Consider the following 10,496-nt stretch of genomic DNA (forward strand, 5'->3'; position numbering starts at 1 on the left):
GTGTGTTTTACCTACAAGCAGCCTACGATCTTCAGTCCATATAAAATAAAAGCTCTGACATGAAGTCTGCACACCTTCAAAACCTTGTACAGTGAAGAGTTTCTGTTGCTTGAGAGTGAACTGGGTTTTCAAACCCATCAGTACACCAAATAACAAAGAAGACACATTTTCACATTGCAAATGTATTTGATATTCCAACGCATCAGTAACAAATAATCTCAAAAAACAAGAAGCAACATGAATACAGCAGCAATAAATTTACACTTAAACCATATTGCACTTTGAATTGAACAAACAAAAGAATTCAAATTCTTTTAGTAATTAATACCTACAGTGTACCTTCATATTCATTTCAAGTAAAAGCTTGAAGGAAAACAGAAAACGCTAAACTAAAACAGTTGCACAGCGTACTGTATGCTGCTGACTAAGAAAGCCGGAGTCCTACCAACATACACCTGTGCCAAAATAGACAGAGCTAAATTTTCAGGTGGGATATCTCCAAAGCCCTAATCTTGTGCACTCAGAAAAAACAGGTGGGACGACTTATGCAAAATCAGTAAAGCTTTGCGCCGTATTGACAATGCTGAAACCATACAGCTATTCATAACACAGCTTTGCTTTGATCATACAGTAGTACCTGTCGTGAAAGGACACCTTTGGGACTAGGCAAATGTGTCCTTACATTTCAGGTGGGTTGTAATGGCAGGTATATTTTTGGTAGAAAAAAGACAACAAAAGTGTCCTTTTAACAGAGGTGTCCTCATCAGACTGGCCTTACATCGCAGGTACCACTGAAGTTTACTTCCACACATCTCTCCTCCACAAGATTGAGGAACACTTTTTCTCTCTGTTCACCACTTGTTTTGAGAGTGTTGTGATCATTTCACATGGGTAAAACATCAGAAAAGAGTTAATGCAAGGATTCAGCAATTCCCAGAAAGAATTGTGCAATGCCCCGGACATAGTTTTCAACTCTTAAAGAGTTGTGCAATGCACCGGACATAGTTAAAATATCTTGGAGGGGGTGAAGAAGACGTACAAAAAAAAATAATTCGGTGGAGTCGCAGAATCATCGCAGAGGGCACAAGCATTTGACTGCTGCAGCAACATTTAATTGCATGTAAATTCTCACTTTTTTATCTAAATTAATTAAACAAACAATATTTTTTTACACTTAAATTTGATAGTGAAGGTCATTGACATGTCTTTAAAGTAACTAGCAGTGAAAAATGTGGCTGAAAGCGCAAGGGAAGCAACACCAATTTTATGTAATGCAGCCACAGCAGCGGTACTCTCCCCTCAAAGCAATGGTGGTAAGTCTTCTTCAATGCTACTTTGGCAAACAGACAGCGAGAGCCACTATATAATATGTCTTAGGTGGGAAAAGAGTTACATCCCACAAACAAGGGTCAAAGCAATTGTCACGAACAGCTAGTTATAGATCATCAATGACATCTTCTATCTATATCTATATACGGCTTGTGTGTGTCTGTCTGTCACTTCGCGATGCACGGCCAAAGTTCTCGATGGATCTGCTTCAAATTTGGTGGGCATATTCACGTAGACCCCGGACACAATCTGGTCGATGAAAATTTTCAACACGTGCTCTAAGCGCGGCGCGGTGAACCGATTTCGGTTTTTCTGTAGATCCATTCCCAGTAACTCTTCCTTATCTTCTCCAGTGTTTTGCGCGTTTATCTCCCTTCCTTCGTGTGGCGTCAATCCCGTACGGTATTTGCAAGAATCTTGCGATTCACCCGGCGAAGCGGGCATTCCTCTAGTTAATAATAAACTTTGATGAGTCAACAGCTATGATGGATTACAAAAATTCCCCTGTCTTTTCAGTTAGCGTGATCCCGATAACAAGTTTTAATACTACACCTACCAAAATGTAAAATGGCACATGTTTAACTGCACACACAAGCAGCTAGAACATAACACTCTGCATACTGTAATCTCCTGGCTATGACTTAGTTCCACTATCTCATTCTAACCTTTGAACAATGACATTAACAAGGCAAAAACAATACAATGAGCAGATGAAAAAAATACTTTATTTGAATAAAAAAAATTCATCCCATACGAAACTTTTCATTCAATCAACAACAACAACAACAACAAAACTCAACACAGCACATTGAGCCAGTGGAAATATATTCTCATACTCTACTCAATAGCACCTTCCATCACAACAGTTACAAGTGCTGTCATGTGCCTTAACTTCTTGTACCCTGACTCATAGCTTATTTCATTTAATTTTCATTTCACTTACTCTAAAATCCCAATGCTGGGAAATTCAGGTCGCTTCCTCCCAGTGAAAAGCTAGCAGCAACAAGAGTAGCGCTACCCAGGTGTGTGCATGCTTAGGTGTATTCAGCCACCTGCACTTATGGCAGAACGACAGAGGTCTTTTGTGCCACTGTGGTGACACGGGGGTGGCACATGGATACCACCTCTGAGCCTGCACATAAAGTTGACTCGTTTATGTCCCTGCCAGTATTCAAACCTGTGACCTCAGGATCACAAGTCCAGTGCTCTACCCACTGAGCTACCCGGCCCCTTATGGTTTGTCTCCTACAGCAGAACTGTGATTGAGTTCATAGCCAAAGCAAACAAAAAATAATAATACACAAACAAGAAAATATTAATAAACAAAACAAACAGGAATATGACAAAAGAAATGGCCTATCAAGACAAGTGGCCTTATACGTACGTTATTTGTTTTTTTGACCAAAATATGACATTTTACACAGATCGAGACAGTCAGTGTTCCTCAGAGACCGGGGCTAGCGGTCGAGGTGAACAATGACTGTGGAGATCTGTGTCAAATGTCATATTTTGGTCAAACATATTAATAACATTTATGTGTCGATCGATTTTAGTTGGAACTCCTTTTTATTTTTTACCATTGAACGCACACAAACATGCACTATTTTGTAGTCTTGGCTAGCCGCCTAAATATGAATTTTGGTCAGACTCTGACATCATATGGCTCAAAGAAGGAAAATCCAATGGCAATGTTCAATCGATACATAAAGTTATATTTGCTTATGAACCAAAGAGATGCATGGTCTGTCATGGGAACAATATCTCACAGGAAGTTCTGCCGTATTTTTTTCCTATAAGAAACTAGTTTCCTGTCATACGTTTTCGCCAGTTATTCAACATCCATCGTTACGTCACATTCAACAGTTTTGCAAAGAATTCAACAGAAAGCACTTCAGTACACAAACAGGCGGGTAAATCTTGACAAACTGTCTTTGGTTTGTCCATACGAAGCACTTTTTTTAAGTAGCAGAACAGTTATTGGAATGATTCAAACAGAAAACGTCAAACCAAATCCGCAACAAATATGCACAATCTTTAGTAGTGAAGGTTTCATCATCCTGGTGTTTCTCCAACGAAGCTAAGGCTTATCCAATAGCTGTTCCTCAAATCTGTCCAAAAGTCGTTTGATCTCTTTGCTGGAAAAGAGTTAAGAGAAATATTCCTAAGTGTCTTCAGCACAATACAGCATTCCTCTTTACGTTAAATATGGGACAGAAGAAAGTATGCAAACTTATCACAAATCGTTTATACTCTGCAAAAGACAAAATCCTTGGGGGCCCACAAACAAAAATACGAGCCTTAAATCATCATATATAATCTAAGCCCATGGATGAAAGACTGAAACATATCTTCACTTCTACTTTTAAGCCCTGCAATTTCAAAAATAGAACTGAAGTTCACTTCAGAACCATGTCAGCGGACACACACCCCTTCACAGACTGATGTATATGTGTGAAGTCATTGTGCACCACAAAAACGTGTGTCAACAAACGAAAACTGAATGTGTGTGTGTGTGTGTGTGTGGTGTGTGTGTGTGGTGTGTGTGTGGTGTGTGTGTGTGTGTGAATGTGTGTGTGTGGTGTGTGTGGTGTGTGTGTGTGTGTGTGGGAATGTGTGTGTGTGTGTGTGAATGTGTGTGTGTGTGTGTGTGTGTGTGTGTGTGCACATGCATGTATGCATGCCTGTGCGTGCCTGCATGTGTTACTGTGTGTGTTTATGTGTGCCTGCACATGTGCATGAATGTGTGTGTGTTGCTAAGCAAAACACCAGTTCATTATCTGCTATGATAGTAATCTACAAGTACAAGGATACATTTGAGCTCCGATCTGCTTTACAGGCTCCATGGTCGTGTTCAGTTCCTCACACTTTGCCATCAAGGCATACATTGACTGCACACACAAAATTAACAACTTGTTACAAAAATTCAATCAAAGATGGGAAATCATGCATGCGATAACATGCATTACTAAACTGGACAAAAAATTACCCGAATCAAACAATAGATTTCACACACACAGCTAGAGGCAAACAGCAGAGCCGTCCCAATAGAAAATCTCTCCTTATTACGATTTCAAACGCATAATATACACACATACTCACACACACACACACACACATTCATGCACAAACACACACACACACACACAGCCAGAGGCATGCAGTTAGTCAGTTTAACAGTTTTACACACACACACACACACACACACGTTGATACTCTTGTCGTACGTAAAAGAAAATGCTAGTTTATTAATGACAAACCTTGATGCTGGAATCCACAGAGTCACAGGTGATGTCCACAGAGGTTTTGTAAGCTTCCAAACAGCCCACAGTGATGGCTGACATCTGAAACAGGACCATCGAAACATCTTGTTGAGAAGGCAACGACAGTGAAATTCTTGTTCAGTAAGGTACTATCATTTTGACACAAAATTATTTATGTGTTATTCTCCAGAGATGTGTATCAAGAGGAAACCATGCTGCCAAGGTGACATTTCTTTATTTAACTGAGACATTTGGTTTAAAAAATATGTTCTTCTTATAATTTGTCCATTATCACTTTCTAGTGATCAAAAGTACTGCCATTCCTTTATGTTTTCACAACATTCTCAAAAAAGCACCATTATTATGAGAACAGTGGGGCGGGGATGTAGCTCAGTCGGTAGCGCGCTGGATTTGTATCCAGTTGGCCGCTGTCAGTGTGAGTTCGTCCCCACGTTCGGCGAGAGATTTATTTCTCAGTCAACTTTGTGTGCAGACTCTCCTCGGTGTCCGAACACCCCCGTGTGTACACGCAAGCACAAGACCAAGTGCGCAACGAAAAAGATCCTGTAATCCATGTCAGAGTTCGGTGGGTTATAGAAACACGAAAATACCCAGCATGCTTCCTCCGAAAACGGCGTCTGGCTGCCTAAATGGCGGGGTAAAAAACGGTCATACACGTAAAATTCCACTCGTGCAAAAAAAACACACGAGTGTACGTGGGAGTTTCAGCCCACGAACGCAGAAGAAGAAGATGAGAACAGTGCAAACTGGTGTAAAAAGACAGCCATAGGACCAGTCTTAATTGTCCCTACATTTGTGGTGGTCTTTCATAACAGGTATATTCCAATCAAAATAACAAAGAAGACTATATAGAATATGACCTTTATCCCCGAGTACGCTAGTACAAGGGTCCAGCAGACTTTAATTGTCTGTGTGTCTGTGTGTGTGTCTCGACTTAACAGCTTATTGCTGGGAAACTACTGGGCGCAGTTCGTTCAAAAGTTGATACACTAACTTGATAATAGGTCCGATTGATCGTATTAAAACTTCATAATGTTACCTGGGACCTAAATGCGAAATAAACCACAAAAAAACGACTTGGCGGCGGGGGGAATTCGCGGAGCCACAGCCAGCCAGGCAGTCTCATAGAACAGCCGAACGCGTCACACATTGACGAGAAATATAGCGTCATAAAAAGATTACGTCACGGTCAAAAGTATTTGACGTCTTTTTCTCTCGCGCGGTGTGTGTGTGTGTTCATTTTGTGCACATGTGTTAGTGTTACTGTGTGTGTGTGTGTGTGTGTGTGTGTGTGTGTACGTGTGTGCATGCGCATGCATGAGTCTGTACTCGTGTGTGTGTGTGTGTGTGTGTGTGTGTGTAAGAGAGAGAGATAGAGAGGAAGAGAGAGAGGGAGTGAGGGAGAGAGAGTGTGTGTGTGTGTGTGTGTGTGTGTGTGTGTGTGTGAATGTGTGTGTGTGCATTTTCACTGTGATCAAATTACAAATAAAAGAGAAAGGCCAGTCACCACGCACATCCTCGGCTCGCATGCAATGTATTTATATAGCAAAGGGAATGCCTGTAATTCACACAGATCAATCACTTGGTCTTAAACGTGCACAAGACAAAAACTTTCATACTGGGGGAGCGAGCCAATCTGAAGAGTACTCGGGTCCAGCGCGAGCGTTTTTTATTGGGCAAGATAACAAAGAAGACTAGAGAATGTGTCCTTTATTGGGCAAGATAACAAAGAAGACTCGAGAATGTGTCCTTTATTGGGAGGTACAGCAGTCCCTCTCATGAACGGACACTCTTGGGCCATAGCAAAACTGTCCGTACATTGCAGGTGTCCGGTCACGGGAGGGGTGACCACACCACCCCCTCCCCCATACACTCACACAGAGACACACAAACAACAGGATTGAGTCTATGCTAATCACTTCTTGTGGCTACTAAACAATAACAATAAACTCCTAATGAGACTGTGCCAAAAGGTGACGTTTTCATGTCAGTATGTCCCAAATGACATCACCAGTACATTTTTCATTCTATCTAATCTGTTTTCGTTCTATTTTTTCTAATAACATGCGTTAACAATTGATTGCCAACTGGAATGGAAGAGCACAAAAAGTGTAACTTGATATGTAGTTTCTCTAGAGGGAAAAACATCTTCCACTTTCATGTCAGTGTGTCCCATGCAACATACATTTGCCAAACAGCTATGTGCAAGTAGATTATTTGTTAGTGGTATAGAAAATACTGATCAACAATTAAAGTCAGTTTTCACATTCATTTTCTACCTATTTCTTATTTGTTTATTCTGTTGGCAATGGTGAAATGTCAGCAATCGTGTGTCATTCGGGACAGTAGACATGACACCTGACCTTTTGGCACAGTCTCTAATACTTCTTTAAACGTTCTGTAAAAATGATTTGTATGAAAAGTTTTGAAAAGAAGAGATAAAATAAATCCTCAAGGTAGTGAACACACTCACCATGGCCCATGCACTGACATAAGAAAGCAGCCACACACACACAGCACAGAGGAGCGTGTGCAGATGCTTAGCAAGAATAAGATTGAAAACCAGTTTGAATAAATAGCAGCAGATAGAGCTGCATGTCATAATCATGTAATTTATTTTTTTCTTGTCTGGCTTTATTGACTGCATGCCGATCATGTGGCATGGCAGTGACTTTTCACTCTTCAGTCGGAAATACACTGTACATAACACAGCTCCCACTCTCCCTCACTAATGCCTACCCCAAGCCGCGACAACTGATGCTTGGAAATTGTGTGGAAGAGTACACCTCTCTATTTCTCTCCAACGCTCTTCCTGCTGACATGCAGTGACACCGGACACCCACAGAGTTTAGCCAGCTACCCCTCCACCCCCACCCCCCCCCCCCTCCCTCTCTCTCACTCCCTCCAGCCATGTACTGTTGGGGGCTGTGGCCAGAGAGGCCAGCTACACTGTTCACTCAGAGCAAAACCAGTTGACTGTGTCGTAACTTTTGAAAAAGCAAGACAACTGAAGGGTTCATAGATTAGGCCTGGATTAGGCAACCGACTCACTGGTCAAGGCTAAGGGGAAACAAGAGTATCTTGTCAATGAAAGAGGTTACACACAGACACACGATGCTGAGAACTGTGGCCGGTTTTTCACTCTCTTTCGCTCAGGACCTTGATCGACTGTGGTTTCTGTTGTTTACGTCCAACAGACAAGAATAAAGAGCTCAGTGCAGTTTCATGTTGGCATCTTTGCATGTACTCCACTCCTAACCAAAACTACCCCCCCCCCCCCCTCCTGATGGGTACACGTGCACTCAAGTTATCAGTGACTGTCATCACGCCATTGCGGCTGTGATCTTTGTACCAAGAGCCGGACTGCTCTGTTATCGATTTTGTTGTGAAAATTTGACAATGGTCTGTCCGTACATTGGAGGTATGACCTGCTGTTGGGACCGAAAATGAGTGTCCGCGTCCACGTTTTGCAGGTGTCCGTTTAAGGGGGGGCAAATATAGAAGGAAAACACTCCGTGCCGAGCAAATGTGTCCGTACATGTCAGGTGTCCGCTCACGCCGGGGGCCGTACATTGCAGGGACTGCTGTATTCTCTCATCGGAGGGGTCTCACATCCCAGGTATCACTGTACTCTCCTTGGGCCAAAGTCAGTTAGAAACTAAAGTCCTTTCCAACAGCAGCGGCATTCTCACAACGCTCACCTTATGCAGGTTGTTGCGTAGGTTTCCCATCATGTGGTCCACGTTGTCCGCCACACGTCTCGCACACATCTCCAACTCCATGACGGCTTCAGGGTCGATGGGCGGAGCAGCGTCCGGACTCTGTGTGAGGAGGCTGCTGGGAGATCTAGACAGTCCTGACGACGTGGCAACTGACGTGGAGGTTGCACAGCTTGAAGTGCTGGCAATGCTACGCTGGCTAGATCGGCGACTTCCCATGCTTTCGGAGTCTGATGAAACAGTTGATGATAATGAACATTATAAAGCAGTTGCTTAGAACGAAAAAGAGTCCAAAGGGACTGTGTGAAACTTAAATGACTGAAATGCAGACCAGAGTAAACAAATAAGAACACTAATCAAACCTGAATCTCGAACACACAGACGCATGCATGCCTGCACACACAGGCAGGCACACACACACACATATTTATTTTCTATCAATTTTCTAGAATTCATGATGTATACTTTGTTCTCAAATGACACATTATATACATATTTAATTCAATAATTCTGACAAAGTAACTGCACTTCACCTTTAGACATGGGGCTGCTTCTCTTGATGATCTCCGTCAAGTCATCAGCAACAAACTCGATCATCTCCCCTTTGCGCAGAATGGTTCCGTGCGGTAGACTCCTGGACATGATGTCATCCCCATACCCGAGGTCTCCCCGCACTTTCATAGTGTAAATGTCCACAGCCTCACTGCGAGTGCGCTGATGACCCGAGGCCTCAGCACGCACTGCTTGAGCATGTTTTTTTCCTTGTGGTTCACTGGTACTGCGGTTGCGTTCGTAGTACTGAAGGGGCCGTGGTAAAGACAAGCTTCCCGGACGCGACACAGATGAAAGCCCTGTGGGTGTGGTTTCTGCAATTACTTCGTGACTATCAGTGGATCTAGAGTCTTCGGCCGTTTCACCCTCAGCTGACGGGTCTGACAGTAAGGCTGAGTCTTTGGTCTGTTCATCAAACACATCGCCGCTTTCGGTGCTTTTGCTGGTCAAGCGAATCTGCTTCAGCAATGACTCGCTGAGCTGTTCCTGGGAGACATCATGCGGACTCTCCTCTTCCAGGGTTTCAATGGAGTCGGAGTGCGTGTCGTACCCATCACAGCCGTCTTTATCTGCCCCCCTGTCTGAACCATCTCCTTCAGTCTTTTTCACATCTGAACTGCAGATCACCGTCACCACTTCTGAGTCTGGTGAAAAGATGTCACCGTTGGACTGCATCACCTCAGTGTCATCATCAGTCTCATCTCTCTCATGCAAGCTTTGATCATCCGCTATGTCAGCCTCCCTGCCAGCTTTATCACTTCTGGTCTTGGGACCATTTTTGACCCCGCTGCGGGCAGAGACGGCAGATTTACTATTCTCTTGTTTTAATGAAAGTCCTTCTGTGCAGCTGTGATCCTTGGTCTTAGTGTTTACCTGTTCCTGGACACTGCCTGGATCCATTGAAGAAAACTGCCACTGCAAAAGACAACACATGTTTTCGAATCAATTGATGCATCAAATGAGCAATCTACATCTTCTTCTTCTTTTCGATCGCCGATCACACTTGGAGTCCAGATCTTGAGATATAATTAGTGGTAGCAATCTACATTATGTTTATAGTCTACTGACCACATCTTCGAGCAAGGATGTATTCAGAACATTATCCAATACAAAACACAAACCATGCGTCATGTCATACCAATGATTAAATTCCAATCAATGTCAAATTATTGTTGCAGAACTGGCACACTTGAATCAATAGAATATGAATGCATTATGTACCACGCTCTGAAATGACAGAACCAGGCATCTGCATAATTTATGTGGTGAAGATAGAACATAAACTGTGAGTCCAACCTTTGCGTCTAACATTCGAATAATGTAATGCCCAATGTAAACTAGACAATTCCAGCACATCAACTGGTTTGTTTACATTTTTCACATTGCAGACGAAATGTCGTTCAATTGCATAAGCGAAAGAACCAGCACTTTTACAATATGTCTCCACATTTATTATCGGTGAAATATGAAGGTAATCTTGACATAAATACATCAGACTAACTTACCTAAATTCTTAAGCTTTACGTTATACCTCAAGTGACAAATTTCGCTTTTAATATCACGGGACATTCTAGTGTTGAGAGGCGGAAGCCATTGTTGTCATGCGCATTGGTGA

At 42.6% G+C, this 10,496-nt stretch overlaps 1 protein-coding gene across 2 annotated transcripts; it reads right to left on the reverse strand.

Moving 5' to 3' along the window:
• Positions 1-166: 166 nt before the first annotated feature.
• Positions 167-10,493, reverse strand: LOC138964845 (uncharacterized). Of its 2 annotated transcripts, none has more exons than XM_070336895.1 (6): positions 10,387-10,493; positions 8,863-9,796; positions 8,312-8,559; positions 4,587-4,670; positions 4,141-4,217; positions 167-3,464 (listed from the first exon to the last, which is right to left on the reverse strand). In XM_070336895.1, exons 2-6 carry the CDS (start codon positions 9,779-9,781, stop codon positions 3,407-3,409), a joined length of 1,386 nt encoding a protein of 461 aa, XP_070192996.1. In that variant the 5' UTR covers positions 9,782-9,796; positions 10,387-10,493; the 3' UTR covers positions 167-3,406. The 2 variants fall into 2 exon arrangements, with proteins under 2 accessions (XP_070192996.1, XP_070192997.1); XM_070336896.1 differs by having other exon boundaries at positions 10,413-10,477.
• Between the last annotated feature and the right edge of the window lie 3 nt (positions 10,494-10,496).

This window comes from Littorina saxatilis, linkage group LG4, assembly GCF_037325665.1.
Source record: "Littorina saxatilis isolate snail1 linkage group LG4, US_GU_Lsax_2.0, whole genome shotgun sequence".
In the NCBI taxonomy this organism is placed as follows: Eukaryota; Metazoa; Mollusca; class Gastropoda; order Littorinimorpha; family Littorinidae; genus Littorina; species Littorina saxatilis.

What these genes read in the sequence shown, in the direction of transcription:
- LOC138964845 (XM_070336895.1), bottom strand. Translation starts at nt 9,781, where the DNA reads ATGGATCCAGGCAGTGTCCAGGAACAGGTAAACACTAAGACCAAGGAT. An exon ending in TACGCAACAACCTGCATAAG is followed by an intron (nt 4,671 to 8,311) that starts GTGAGCGTTGTG and finishes GTCCTGTTTCAG; the next exon opens with ATGTCAGCCATCACTGTGGG. An exon ending in CTGTGGATTCCAGCATCAAG is followed by an intron (nt 4,218 to 4,586) that starts GTTTGTCATTAA and finishes TTGTGTGTGCAG; the next exon opens with TCAATGTATGCCTTGATGGC.